The 15,404-nt window shown below is 43.5% G+C and overlaps 1 protein-coding gene across 1 annotated transcript in view; it reads right to left on the reverse strand.

Annotated features, from left to right (window-relative positions):
* Positions 1-2,518: 2,518 nt before the first annotated feature.
* Positions 2,519-15,404, reverse strand: part of KLHL29 (kelch like family member 29) — a 356,805-nt gene continuing 343,919 nt past the window's right edge. The window contains exon 15 of the mRNA XM_026844878.1: positions 2,519-4,852. Within this exon, the coding sequence (XP_026700679.1) occupies positions 4,669-4,852 (184 nt within the window). The 3' untranslated portion in view covers positions 2,519-4,668. The remainder of the gene's footprint in view (positions 4,853-15,404) is intronic.

Below are 15,404 nucleotides of genomic sequence, written 5' to 3' on the forward strand. Positions count from 1 at the left end.
ATTTAGATTGGATATTAGGAAAAATTTCTTCACTGAAAGGGTTGTCAAGCATTGGAACAGGCTGCCCAGGGAAGTGGTTGAGTCACCATCCCTGGAGTTGTTTAAAAGATGTGTGGATGTGGTGCTTAGGGACGTGGTTTAGTGGTGAATTTGGCAGTGTTACGTTAATGGTCGGACTTATCTTAAAGGTCTTTTCCAACCTAAACGATTCTGTGATCCTATGATTGTTTTTTGTTTCCAGTCTCCAGCAGTTGGAGACCATGCTGGACTGCTTGTCATGCTTGTGCAGCTCGGCTAAGGAGCCTGTGATGGCAGCTCTTGCTTTCGTGGATTCTAGCCTCAGCGAGTATTTAATCATGCCTCAAATAGATTAGCTTTTTGCAGGAAAAAACGGTGTTTCTGTTCTGGTATCACTATCCAGCTTAATGTAATGAGTGATGGAAACATTGTGCCTGAGACACATCCCTCTGCTTCCCTCCAGACCATTTTCTTTGTGGCTTTTTCTGCACTCTGAAGTTATCAACCAAGAACACTCGCAGACGATGGGAACTTACTGCTGCCTTTCTGTACATGCTGGCATCTACTTCAGCCGAAAGCATGTTTCAGCTCCTGTTTTTGAGCTGACTTGAAATGGGAAAGAAGGCATTAAGGGGTGAGCTTAAGGGTCTCATCCAATTTAAAAAGCTTGTATTAGCATAACAAGTTGTAAAAATGTCAAAGCAGATACAGAGTCAGCGTCTTCCTAGGGACCTGGCACAGGTTGCAGCCTGCCAGGACTTGACTGTATATACTGTTTGTAGGTTTATCCCCTATTCTATTACATTGTCACCTGTTTCATTTGGTGATGGGGAGGCAGTATGGTTCTGAGACCTTGCCCTTACATTCGAGACAGCAGAGAAAAGCTTCAGGATTGGTTCATTTTTTTTCAGAGTTCTTCAGGAGAAGCCACGCGGGTGGGGAAGTACTTGAAGCAGTTTGTGCCTTTGCTGCCTCTCCTGATTGAACATAATGGTACTTGTGAAGTCAGGCAGAATTCAGGCTGCAGCTCCTCTCCCAGCTGATCCCCACAGCTGCGGAAAGCGGGTGCTGGTGCTGGAGTTTGGTTTGTCTGGACTCCACCAAGAGCAAACTGAAGTGTAACGAATACTCTAATTGGCTTGCTCCAATTGCACTGTGCTAAGCTCAGCCTTAACATCTAGCTGCAGTTAATTAAAAGAGCGGGTTGCTGACGTTTTGTTAGTACAGTGTGTTTGCCACTGGATGAAACAACAGGAGAAAGGTGGATGACTTGTGTAAATTGTCAGGGGTAGGTTTACCTGAACGCAGTGAGCAGCCCCTTTTGGAAATCACTCTCCTTCCCAGGTGAGCCAGGGAAGAGTCAAACCAGTGAACAAAAGAGTTTTTATCATTATCAGGCTGCTGAGCCAGCCTGTCTCCTGAATTTCTTGAAGCTTTTAAGTAGAAAAATCTTTGAGCAGATATGTGCACATGATTCATTTGGCAAAAGCGCTCAGCCAACTTCCCAGAGGGGAGCTAAAATAATTTCCACATACAAGTAAAGCAAATAGCCTGTGTCTTGTTCATCCTACCAAGTATTATTGACTAGTGCTGAGTAAGAGATCTTCGCAGAGCGCTGATGAAAGGGTTGGCAACTCATTCCACTTGGTCCGGATTATTGCAGCATGGTTGTGTAATATTGAATTGCAAGGCTTTCAGTAATCTTTGCAGGCTGTTCAACCTGAGCCACTAAGTCTAAACTAAAATGTTTAAGAACTGTGGTTCACACTCTTAAATACTTGCAAAGATGGACTCTAAGAACCAGAGACTGTTTCAGTATGTTAGATTCTTCCTGTTAATGTGTAGAACAGATACTACATTCTAAAACCCAGCTGCAGTGTTCCACTGCAGTGGTATTTAAGATCAGTTATATTTGGCTCATCTTTGTTCCATACCCAGTTTTACAGCTACCAGACGACACCCTCATGAAACATCAAAGAAACCATGAACAGTTGCACTGAAGTGCACTCTGAAGGATGTATCCAGTGAGGTAGAGAGGTCCCACTCTGGATAGAAGGAATTTTGACCATAAGGCAAAAGTGTCATCTTTTAGACATTGCAGGAGCAGTGGAGTACAAATCCTAACTTTCATCTAGAACAAAATGAAAAGAAAAAACAAAACAAACCAAAGCTGTTTATCAGTGTTTTTTTCAAGATAGTGTCCTAAACTATCTTGAGCTCTTTTGTTCTTTACTTAATAGTAAGTTTGGGGATATAGATGAAGAAACAGTCTTGCTCAATAAAATCCAAAATCACTTCTAAGACTTTTCTTTGAAAGGAGAATGGAAGTACTTTGGAAGCCACTTGTATTTAAATATTAGCAATATGGTTTTGGATTTGCAAGAGAAGCTAAGGGGGTGGAGTGAACACACTTTCATGCAGGATGAAACCTGAAGTCACCGTTCATTCAGTGTTCTTTCTTGTTCAGTCGTGACAAAATTAATCCAATCTGGATGCTGAATCTAGATCTATAAATATATTTATTATAATATAACAAGAACTTAACAGTAAACATAAACTATATACAATACCATTACAGATAACCCTGTTTTTAATATTATTCACAGAAATAGCCAGTTTTGTTCCAGTGTGAGAAATGAAGAAATAAGCTAAATTGGAAATGTTGAATGTGTTTAGGTCTTGTTGACAGGTAGCACCTCCTTTGGAGGTAGACACACACCAACACTAAAATTAGTCCTGCCCCAGGCAGTTAGAAACTTGTGCTCCAATCTTTAGGTTCACACTTGCACCCTGTTTGACATAAATACTTTAAATGACATACTAGTATATAATTTTGTTGTGCTTATTATTTTTTTTTTCTTTAAAGAATAAATAAACTGCATAACAAAGGCTGGAACCTCACTGTCAAAATGAGAGACTTGAGTCATCCTATAGCTTGACTCATCTGACTTGAGCACTTTTTCTTTAAATACTGCAAGATACAAATTTCATTTTTTCTTTTATTTTATAAACAATTATTAATAAAATAAGATGATTAGCTAACCATCTGCATTGATTTCCCCAAAGCTGTAGGCAGACCTCCCGCTGTACAAAAAGGCGAGTGTATTTGGTATGAAATTCAACTAGTTCTTGACTGTGAGATCTCATCCACGCCCTGTATAGGACCCTCCTTCTTGAATTACTGGCATAGCATTTGGGATTAGAGTCTGCAAAGGCAAGTATGGCAACTTTTTTCCCTCTGTTTGGAAAGAAATCAGACAATCCTTAGCTTGGGGTTACTTATTTGTGAATTTTAAGATTCTTTCCCCTGCCCCCTCTACGTTACCCGGTCCATCTCCCATTTGATCCTTTTATGTATAAATTTATAAAGAACTTCCACATCACAATGCTCTCTGGATAGACAATATTTTAATATATATAAAAATATAACCCCTGTGCTGTGCATATACTTACAACTCTACATAGTAATAATTTTAAGTCTCATATACTGGGCTTAAGTCTATGCATTTTTCTACCATGGGATTTAAACTCGTGTGTTTAAAATCTGTAAATAAGACAAGTAGATGGTTTCCACGCTTACGGGGAAACTTGAAAAATAAAATCAAATAAAAAACTTCTCAGACTTTACATAAAAGATAGTGGCGTATATCCCAACATAAGGAATTTTGGTTGAGAGCCAAAACTGAGTGCGTAGCCACAACAGGAGGCATCTTCTCCATTTGATAAAAACGTGGAAACCCCACACTAAGCTGTGTGTTTTAACGTGATCCCAATCAGAAGTGAAGAGCAGGTTTATCAGGAGAATGCCTCTGGAATTGAAACCATTTTCATTTTGCATTATAGGAATTGAGCACTGCCAAGTTTGTTCATCAGCAGAAACCGGGAGCAAAGGTTTAGAAGCCCACCCCCCCCACCTGTGGGCGCGGCCATGTGTGCCCACACAAGTATCACCGGGAGCAGAAACTCATCCAGCTCAACAGACCTTTTTTTTTTCCCATCATTTTACGTGGAATTTATTAGCAATGGCTATTCTTTTCCCCAGTCCCCACCTCACCCTCCTTCTGGGTTCTGCTCTAGAGGACTGAAAGATTCATTTGATCTGATGGAAGACTGACATCAGTGTAAGCCATCTGTCACACAAGATTTCTCTCAGTCATTGGTATTGAAAAGCATGTATTTGTTAAAAACAAATGTAGGAATCAAAGTGATAAGGACACTTTGACCTTTCAAAGAGATTGATGCCTAAAGTGTAATAGTAAAACTAATCTGCATGGTTATTTTAAGAATCAAGCTTGAGCTCTAAAGTAAAATGCAGATTTTTTTTTTTCTCTCTTTCCCAGCTTAAAAAATATGTGAAATTCTATTGCACCTGGGTTGACCAAAAGCCGATGTCCAGAACAAGTGCCACTATAACATCTAGTGACACCCTTGTATTATTAAGTTACAATATCTTACATAGCACGGAGCTCTCTGCTCCTTGTTCACCAAAAGGTGAGGATGATTTTTCTACATTCAATGTAGACACTATTCAAGACTTTAGAGCAATATGTTCACTGGCTGGCTTTGCTGCTTTTGTTTCTTAAGTAGTAGTATTCTTCTTGCCTGCTTTCAACAGGTACCAACAGTTCTCCATCCAACTCTTGGGTAACATCAGCCGCTCTGAATGTACTTCTTGATTACTACGCAGCCGTGTCGAAAAACAGGGCAGGGCATATTTGGTAGAAGTGTCCACGTATTTGTTTTGGGGTCGTAGGCTTCCATGTTTCCCAGGGCAGGTCCTTCGCTGCTAACGATCCCACCAGTGGCATAAATTTTTCCATCCAGAACCACAGCACTGTATTTTTTAAAAAATAAAGTTTTAGTTAGTCTTCTTACCCAACAATTTTATTTTTTAGGCTTAAAACAAACCCAGTCTTTCATAGCAAGAGGTAAACAATGAATACACCTTTTATTCTTATCCATATGAATCTGTTGGGCATTTTTCTTTCCTCTCCCTTTCCCCTAAATTAATCCTTTTTGTGTTCATGCCAGGTAGGTAAATGTCTCTAGTTTGAACAACAGAAATTAGTCCAAGTAGGATGATTGCCCGATCCATGTACAGGATGTGCAGCGAATGCAGCAGGACAACACGTCCCCGTAATACCATGTGCATGCAAAAGCAATCCAAGCAATTTAGGGTCCCTGCAGCCTCAGCTGGAATAGACCCTTGCTTCAGGTTACACCTCTAATTATCAATGGATGCTGCAAAGTGGGAAAAAAAGGACTCCAAAAAATGATCTGTTGCTTCAGCCCCTTCCATGGTTGTGCTCTTGTGTGGAGGCCTGGAGGTCATGCTGACTTGTCTTCTTTGCACACCCAGGAGGGGTGGTGTCAGGTGGAAAGGCAACCTGGGGCACACAAATCTGATGGTTGGGGCTGTGCAGCTGAGGGATTGGCAGGGGAGCTACATGTTGGCATCTAAAGAAGACAAAAAAACTTTACTGCTTTTTAAAAATCATAGAATGATTTGGGAAGGGACCTTAAAGATCAACTAGTTTCAAACCCCAAATCAAAGTGTTTGATTTAAGACATCTCTTGCAAACCAAGGATAACAAGGCTGGGCTAATCCCGTGGTCTGTAGGCTCTTGATAGGGGGAAAGTGCATAGATGTGGAAGGTATTTGAAAGAAGAATTTCTTTTTAGCCTCATCTCTTCCTCCTCCTTCCACTTAACCCCTTGGCCTGTCCAGCACTCGTGTGCAGGGCATGATACTCGCTTTGGGTTAATGACGATGGACAATGAAGGGCTGGGTTCCCATATATTTGGAAAAGACAGAAGGATGACAGAGGCAGCAGGCAGCCAGTGGGAAAAGGCTGCTCAGGGCTGCTGTGCTCTCCATGCAGCCTTCCCACTGTGTGGAGGGAACCCAAAGGTGGGGGCAGCTCTGCTTTTCATCTGCTGGGAAGCCTGAGTTTGACCCCACAACATTTAAAGATGTTAAGCTGGATGGGATTGACGGTGGCTGTTCTGGTGGTTGGGGTCCCTTCCAAGAGGTTTTTTTGGTGGTTGGGTCCCTTCCAAGAGCAGCTGATGGATGGTTGTGTTGGGAAGGAAAATGGAGACTTGGAATGTACACACACACACTAGAGGACAGCAGGGAGAAAAAGAGAGGGTAAGACGAGAAATTAATTGCAGCTGGGATGGTGTCCTAGATCTAATAAGGTGGAGAAGAGTAGTAACCCTATAGGCTGGGTAAAAGCAAAGTAATTTCTTTGGGCTCATTGTGGAGTAGTGGGAAGGAGGAGGATAAAAACTGATAAAGACAAAAGACAGAGCATGCTGGAAGACTCAGGATGAACTAAGACTAAAATGGCACTGACAAAGCCACGTGTTTCTGAAGAACACAAAACTCTGATGTCCTTGTGGAGAAGCAGAGCCTGAGGTGAAAAATAAACCCACAATGACAACAGTAAGAACTCAAATAAGCCTAGTCCCTGGGTACCGCCAGGAAATAGGAAATAATGAGAATCTTGTCAAAATAACTGTTAATCTGAAAGGAGGAGGAAGGAGTGAGAGACTTGAAACACTTGATTAGAGCCTATCCACAAATCAGCAGGGCTGGATGATACATAGCCCAGGGTCCTAAGGGAGTTTGCTAATGAACTTACTGAAGCACTGGTAATTATTTCTGAAACGTCAGGGAGAAATGGGGAAGAGCGAGGACTTGAGTAAAGCAAGTGTAATTCTGAAAGAGAATGATGCCACCTCTGAAGGAGCCAAAGCTGGTGGTGGAGAGGAGCTCCTGCCAGGGCTCGGGTCCCTACGGCCAGCAGGGAGCAGAGGTGGCAGGACCAGCCGACCCAGTAAATCAGACAAACGTGCAAATTAAACCATGGTTTAGGACCTAAGATATTTGTTTGGGGTGGGAAGCCCATCTCTGTACTGGAACAACTTACTATTTAAAAGCAAGATAGGCTGGGAATTACAGCTTGCAAAATACGGCATGAAGAGCAGGGGAAGATGGTCCCACCCCATGCTGAAACAGGCCCAGTGTGGTGGAGGGGCTGCTGAAACCAGCACGATGAGAGTTTAGAAATGAGACCATGGGGTAGTGGCTGCTGTTTGTGTTTCACTTTTTTTTTTTTTTTTTCAATAGCGAAGCTGAAGGAGATGGAAGCTTATTTGAATTGGGATATGGTTTAGGATGTGCTGGGCAGAAGAGGGTCCAGTCTCAGAAGTGGACTGCAGTACAGAGCAGTGCTGCTGCCACAGTTCTCTAATGAAATGCTGATCAGTCATTAAATAGTACCCTTACACAAAGCTTGGCCAAAAAAATTCCCATGAATGGGTTAATTTAGCAATTACATTTTAACAAAGAAAAGATCCCCAAGAAAGATCTTGCTGCAGAACTATTGGTAATGGGCAATTAAAAGAAGCACTAGTGTGGAGCTTGGGGCTGGTCAGTGCTAATGATGAAGGTCTAGTGCCCATGAATGGCCTCAGCTAAGTTTTAATTTACTGGTGTGGACACACTAGTGTAAATGACAGCCCCTCACACCAGCACAGGAGAGACCTTAGTGGCTGTTGCCACTTACAAACGGGGCCTGTCTAATCCTTACGGGTCGCTACCTGATGAGGCTGCTCTTCATGGAGCTTTTGATCTGGACGGGAGGAATGGGATGGACGGAGGGAGGACTCTGTGCAGAGACCCTTCCATCTACACTGTGGATGACCCTGGGAACAGATGCCAAGCAACCACCAGTCCTTCCTAGCTGGCTGTGTGTGCTGCGTAGCTAAAGCCTGGCCTTAAGTGTCTGGTATCTCCTTGGGCACCCAGTGTTAGGTCTCTAAACAGGGACATGGGTGCTTTACAAATTCCTATGTAGTATTTCCTCTAATAAAGGCATGTTTAGTAGAAGCTACTCTAAGCCAGAGCTGATGCCACCATAGAGCAGCTGAGTAGCCAAGCACACCCTCCCAAAATGATCTGGGCCCCGGCTCCTTCCAGGCCACTCTCTGGATTAGGGGTTACAGCAGGTGAGTAAATGTTGCTCTTGTCACCAGCACCTGGGTCACGGCACTGAAAGGAATTCCTGCCCAGTGGCTGGGACAAGCAGCTCAATACTGTAGCCTCCCACCATGGTGCTAATGCGTTGGGGAAGAAATGGATGCTGAATTCCACCCTCTGAAAGACTGTATGAATTTTAAATGCTGATTAGAGTAGCTTCTGCCCCCTCTGTATGCAATTCCCATAGATAAGACTGACACAACGCTTAGCTTGTGAGTCATGCCTGAGGTTAAGAAAAACAGTGAGATACTCCCGTTATCAAGAAATAGGCAGTTCTAAGTATGCAGCCAGTACTTACGTGTGCAGGGGACTTTGGAGACGTTCAGGCATCTCCAGGGCTAAAGTGGCAGGTAGGTACTTAAGCTCAATTAGGAATATAGTCCTAGACTGCTGCTACTTTGCAGTATTAGGACAATCACTGCTAATTTCTGGGACCTTAGGGAATAGAAAACTCAAGTGGGCTCTAAAACCTTGAGGAAAGTGAGTGGAAAGGAGTATGCTCATTGCTTTTTCTTCATTACTGTGACAATATTTCTTTTCTCCCCTCCCTTCCATCCCATCAGCTGTAAAAACATCATTACCAAGGCTGACGTACAAAGAAAGAAATAATTACAATAATTAGGATGCAAGTTTATTGCTCGATGCCATTAATCCTGAGAGATAAAATGATTACAGGCTGTCAGAGCCTGGGAAGGAAGGAAGCTCCATGCTGCAGAGCCTTGCTCCGGGGATGTGAACCCTCCAGCAGCTTCTGGGGCAGCGACCTCCCCAGCTAAGGCGCAGCTGGACCCCCATCTCTCCAGCAGCACACCCGGGGTGAAGGTAATCAGCATCAAAATGGAGGTCACTTCATCTACTCCTTCCAGGAAAAAACGTCTCAGCATTTTGCAAATTACTACCTGGCAGGCTAACGGCCCTGCTTTCTACTCCCTGGGTGAATACTGCCATTTACTAGAGAGGCTTCACCTCCAGCCCTGCCGCTGATTCACCTAAGGTGCCAGGGTGTCCTTCACGGCCCAAACCATGAGCAGTGTCAGAGGATCACGCTGTGACTGTCCCCAGATGCTGCCACCTCTAGTCTGGCCCATCTGCTGACTTCCATGAAGCCATGAATCATGCTTCTAAGAAAATCCCAATGAGGCTGAGGTGCACCAAGGGCTGGGGGGCGGGGTGGAGAGGGACACAAGACCTGGATGTCCATGGCTGGAGTGCTTGTGTAATCTAAAAATCCTTTAAATCTCTTCTCTGCCTATCCACCTTGCAGTCCTTCCCCAGCCTGAGCAAACAGGTGGCAGAGAAGATCCCTCTGACAACTGGCTATTAAAGGACCTGATGGACAAAGTGGATCATGAACCATAAAGTCCCAGAACAGCCCAGATTGAAAGGATTTCAGAAGATCATCTGGTCCAACCTTTCATAGGGAAGGGACACTATATGAGATTATCTAGCACCCTGTCCAACTGCATCTTGAAAACCTCCAGTGATGGCAACGCTAGCACGTCCCTGGGGAGCTTGTTCTAGTGGATGATTGTTTTCACCGTGAAAAATTCTTTTATTGAGATGAAACCTCTCCTGATGCAACTTGTACCTGTTGCCCCTTGTCTTCTCCATGTGTCTCGTTGTGAAGAGAGAGCCTCCATCCTCCCTGTAGCCGCCCTTTAAGTGCTGGAATACTGTGTGAGTCCCCCCTGAGCCTCCTTTCCAGGGAGAAGAGACCCAACTCCTTCAGTCTTTCTCATAAGTCAGGTTCTCTATCCCTTTGATCACCTTTGCGGCCCTCCTCTGGACCCTCTCCAGTCTGTCCATGTCTTTTTTGAATTGTGTGGACCAGAAGTGGACACAGTACTCCTGCTGTGGCCCGACAAGTGCTGAGTAGAGTGGGATGACCACATGTCTGTCTCTGTCAGCAACGCCCCTGCAGATGTAGCCCAGGAACTGACTTGCTTTTGTTGCTGCATTTGACTTTGCACTGCTTTTTAATTAACTTTTTAAATCACATGTGAACAAACCTCTCTACCTTGGGCATGGAGCCTCGGGGCACGGCACAGAGGAGCTGCTGGTGCTCTCAGCTGGGACCCTGCTCAGGCAGCTCAGCTGCCATTTGGGTGGTGGCCGCCTTCCCACCAAGAGTGTTATGGACCCTCCACTTCTCATTCAAAAGCATCTTACAGTGAAAGTTTCCTGATGGGCAGTAATTTGGAAGCAACACAGAGTGGAGGATGTCAGTGCCTCTTTTCTGCAGTGTTTGAGAGCTGAGTGCCTGGGAGCTCCTGCTGCAGACCTTCCCTCTCCCAGTTGTGATGGCTACACATAGCACAAGGCAGTGGGACTACCAGCAAAGTTTGTTAATTTTGCTAGTTATTGTTATTTTAAAATTCCCTGCTTAGTTCTAAAGATCATTTCAGTGTTAACAGGAAATATTAAAAAATAGTTTAAAAAAAAAATCTCTTGTAATATCTGGGGTTGTAAAAGATTTGAAATGGCTGGATTAGTGTGTTGTTTTGACTCCCTGAAACCTAATATCTTCTGAGGCCACAAACAAAGCTCCTTTCCCTCCTCAGTCCTGGCTATGCATGCACATGCACTCACTAATTTATTTGGAGCAGTTCCATAAACATTATTAAATATTATCACTTAGATAGACACAGAATCTGCTAAAAAAAAAAAAAAAAAGAGAAAAATATCCCTGCATTTATTAGTGGATCAATTTCTTTCCAGCCCTAAGATTTCAGGAGGGCTGTACTGGAGGTGGAACTGAATGATGCTCATAACTGGGTGGAGTTAGCCCTAAGGATAAGAGAAGCCTGTGGGTACTAGCTACTGTGGGAAGAAGCTCTGTGCAGTGCCAGTCAAAGCTGCAGGTGCCCCTTAAGCTTTTGCTGAAACCAGGGACCTTTTAGTGAAACCTGCATGGTGGTTTGCAACGCCGAAGGGAAAGGCACTGCCACCTCTCCGTAGGTGGTGGCGATCAGGGTGCCAAAGAGTCGTCCTGAGTTTGGTAGCTGTGCTGGCAACCTCTGTGGCTGTTTGCAGCCGGGTTGGCAGCCAGGTTGTTATGTTTGAGAGGTCTCGAGCTCGGGTGGCCGTGTTGTGCTGCCAGAGGTGTCATCTTTACAACGAGATGGATAAATGAGGGTCCAGATTAGTCATGGTCAATTAGGAGGATATCATGCCACTTCTTGGAGCAGGATTATTAGTGTGGGTGTTTTGGCCAAGCTCCAGTTATATTCTCCCCTACCCTGTGAGCACTTTCCCTTGCTAATGAGCTAAAACCATCACGTGGCATCGTTACTTGTTGCTGAAAACCAGCAACGTTTTATTCCAAAGTCCATTGCACATCAGTAACGGCCCAAGTGCTCTGTCTATATCAGTTACGCTTTAATGCACACTGAAATCCTTCATGTCATCAACTGCTTCAGAAATTATTGCTATTAGTCTGGTGCAGCAGTTTTTATCCACTGTCTGTGGAGCACAGTCCCAGCCACACGTCTCCTTCCAGATATGCTGGAAGATTTCAGTTTTCCCTTGTGGACCACATACGCTTCCAGCTGCAAATGCTGCCTGCTGAACAGACCAGCCTTTACGTCTGCAGGCTCAAGAAGTGTGCGGCCATTAAGGAATCGTGCTCCGTAATAGCTTCACCTGGGAATATCCATCCAAACAAGCTGTGCTCTAACCTCTTCCAGTGCCTGAAGTTACCATGAACTTTGCAATGAGGAAAGAAATCAGCTGGGAGAGTCTGTGGCTGGTGCCGTACATTAGCAATGCCTGGTAAAGCACAGGAGTCACCATGCTTCGCTGTTCAAGAACAAGGACTTATTTAAAAAGAAGAGGACAAAAAAAAAAAAATTTCCACAAACGGACCCTGGTTTTGTGCTGTTCAGCCCGAGTCGAAGTTTTATTAAAGATTTCCATTTGGCAGAACCATCTAATAAATCTTACTGGTTAGCAGTCAGAGGAGGAGGAAGAAAATGCTTTTCTGGTGCCTGTTGGGAATAGCTGGTACTAAATTAGCTGCTCTGGAATTATTGCTGGCACCATCATGCTGCCGCTCGTGGAGGCTCTCTGTTAGCACACGCCTGTTTGCACGCCGCCTGCATCCTAAGCAAGCAGAATATGGAATTTTTAATCATGCACAGAAATGCATTTGGTATTCTTTTTGCTTGTGGAAAAATAAACCCTTGAAGAGCAAGGTGGGAAGGGAGAGCACCCGCCTGCCGATGGAGGACTCGCCAGAGCTGGACGGGAGGGATGTCTTTGCAAGTCTTTCTGGAGGGAGGTGTCGAGCAGAGCAAAGAGTGATCATCCCAGCTCCTCATCCCCATCGGCTTCTGTCTGCCATTACCACCTCCAAAGATCCTGCAAATGAACAGGGGCTGCCAGAACGAGATGGGGTCTGTGGTGGCAAACAGGACATGCTTGACTGATGTTTGGGAAATATCAGATATTTCCTTCCCCCTCACATGTCACATGGAAGATGTGAACTCTTGTAATACTATACAATGATTCAGGCATATTATTGCTCTTTGCCCACTTGGCACCATCCCTCAAAGGGTTAATTCTAAGTCAACACAAATTTCTTATTGACTTCCATCAAGTAAGGCTTATCTGAAAAATGACGCGCAGTTTACTGTTCTGTTGATTGTGAGCTGGAGACCTGAACCTTTTTTTTTTTTTTTCATTAAAAGTAATTTAACTTGATATTAAAACCATTTGAATGGACCTTTAATTTTTCACACAGAGGGAATGTCCCACACATTTCTCTTCCCCATGCTCAAAGCCATCACACTCCCTCGTCACTAACATGTAGAAACAGTGCAGATAAAAATAAAAGGGATGCGGTCAAGATTTTCCCAGCAAATTCAGTATCGAGTGATTCCTGGTGAGAGGAGATCAATAGCATGAAGTTAATTTTTAAGCTGTTTATGTTGCTGCTTTTAAGCCATGTTTTTTTGTGATCCATGCTAATGAGTGGAATGAGGAATTTATAGATTCACAGACTAAGGTCAGAAGGGATCTCTGTGCTTAGTTAATCTGATCTTGTGTATACGCAGGCCATGGACTTTTTCCCCACGCAGCATCTCTCTTGGAAATGTATCTAATCTCCTCTTAAAAACACCAAGTGCTGGTGAGTTCACCCCCTCCCTTGCTGGTTCACTGTTTAATTATCCTTGCTGTTGGGAAAGTGCCTGACTTCAAGGCTGAGATGCGTAACTTGACTTTGTAGCCCCTGTAACCTGCTACGCCTTTGTCTGCGAGACTGAAAGCATTTCCACTTGCTCCCAGTGATCAAGTCACCTCTCAACCTTTCTTTGATCAACTCCTTAAATTTCATGTCAAAGATTTGATTTGCAACCTGGGGTCATTTTTGCAGCTTCCCTTTGAACTTCTGCTGATATTTCCACATGTTGATGCGAGGACCCAAGACCTGCATTCATCCTGCCAATGCCATATGCAGCAGCACTCTGTCTTCCCAGCTTCAACTTGTTTTCATTTTGGTGTTAGGGCTCATATTATATATCCAATATTGCATTGACCTTTTATTCCACCGCACTGCAATGAGAGCTCATGTTGTGTAGCTCTGAGTGGCCTCCTTTATGTCCTCCTCTGAGGGCCTGACCTTCCAAGGGGAGCAGGGCTGCTGTGATTCTGCTTCCTCCATGAAGTACTTTGCATTTAAAATGCTGCTGCTGGCTTGAGCCTGTCTTAACTGAGACATGCAGATAACTGGCTAAAATAGCTCCTTCTGTAATATTTTTTACCCACTAAGTGTTATACCACCTGTAGCCTTTACCAGAGGAGATTTTCTATTACCTGGATTGTTGGTAGATATATTAAATTGCATTGAAGAAGAATCAATGCTTCCTACCGGTGGCCTTGCTCAATGATATCCTCTCATTAACAACTACATTTTGAGATCTGTCAGTGAAGCAGATTTAATCTCTCTAATGTGTGCCTTGTTAATTCCATATAATACCAGCCAAATACCTTGGAGAAATCACAGTATATTATAGCATCACTGTTGTCTTTAGCAACCAGGCACGTTTTATTAAAAACCAAAACAAAGAACCCAATTTCTCCCCCAAAAAGCAAAAGACAACATGTTGGTTTAACAAGACCCATTTTCTGGGAACATGCATTGATTGCTGTTTATTGTATTATTAGCATTGAGTTATTTGTTGATGAAAGCTCAAATTAACCACTGCTATTTTGCAGAGGACCAATGTGAGGATAAGTGAGACCACTTAGCCTGATGTTTGTACTTTGCAAAATTAATTGCTGCACTAAAATTTTCCCTTTCACCTTTTCAAAACATGGAACCACTTTGGCAGTGCCCTGATTCATCCTGAACTGTAAGAGTTATTAAAAATCAACATTAGTCATTCAATCAGCTTCTCAGAGAAGTCTCTAGATGCCTGTGTCTAAGACAGGTGGGTTGCCTGATCTGATAACTTAATTTCTGAGTTCACATCTTCCTTCCTACCAACAGTGACCACTTTTGGTTCCTCGCAGCAGAATACGGACCCAAACCTCCTTGCTCCCTTCCAAAAACAGATAAGAAATATTTATCCAATCGGTCTGTGTTACACTTTGTTACCTAATCGGCCTAATCAGCAATGGTTTTCTAACATTAAAATTACAAATTCATTCCCAAAAAGTTTTAAGTGCTTTTCTTTTTACCCCTATGAGCCCTTAGTACTTCACTGGTTTCCTCAGCTTCCTGTAGCAGCAGTCAGTTTTAAAGCTGTTTGTTACTGCTAACTCCCATTTTCCCTACTTCTATACATACTGATTTGTTCAGTTTTTGTCACAGGTTTTACATCTCCTTTTAGCTGAAATATTTTTCCTTCACTGTTTCCCAGCACATTTAAGAATTTTTGGAATTGTGCCTTTTTTGGCATCCAATTGGAATGTACTGAACTATTCCTTTTTCTGGAGACTATCCCACTATAAATGTAGGTTTCCAGTCCACTGTTGCTTTAGGCTTTAGAAAAAAATGTATTTTAAAAGTCTGAAGTTAATTTTTACTGATGGGTATCCCATTCTACTTAAGCAAAGCCAGTTTATTACAGTGCCTAAGCAGCAGCTAATATTTAGGTTACCAGTTTAATCTCCTTGGTCCATCACAAGGTGTTCCACTGGATTCCCTTCTGGAGGGGGCAGAGCAAAGCCTCCCTCACGTTAGAAACCTGGGGAAGTTTTCAGGTGAAATGCTCAGCCAACAGCCCGGGCTGAAATCACCATGCAATTTCTCTTGTAGCATATTCCAGATACTTAACAGATTTTTGTTATGTTTTACAAAACAGGGCTGTTCAAATAGCAGTTCATATCCCTCCAC

Source organism: Athene cunicularia, assembly GCF_003259725.1.
Source record: "Athene cunicularia isolate RWA chromosome 3 unlocalized genomic scaffold, athCun1 chr3_part1, whole genome shotgun sequence".
Lineage (NCBI taxonomy): Eukaryota > Metazoa > Chordata > Aves > Strigiformes > Strigidae > Athene > Athene cunicularia.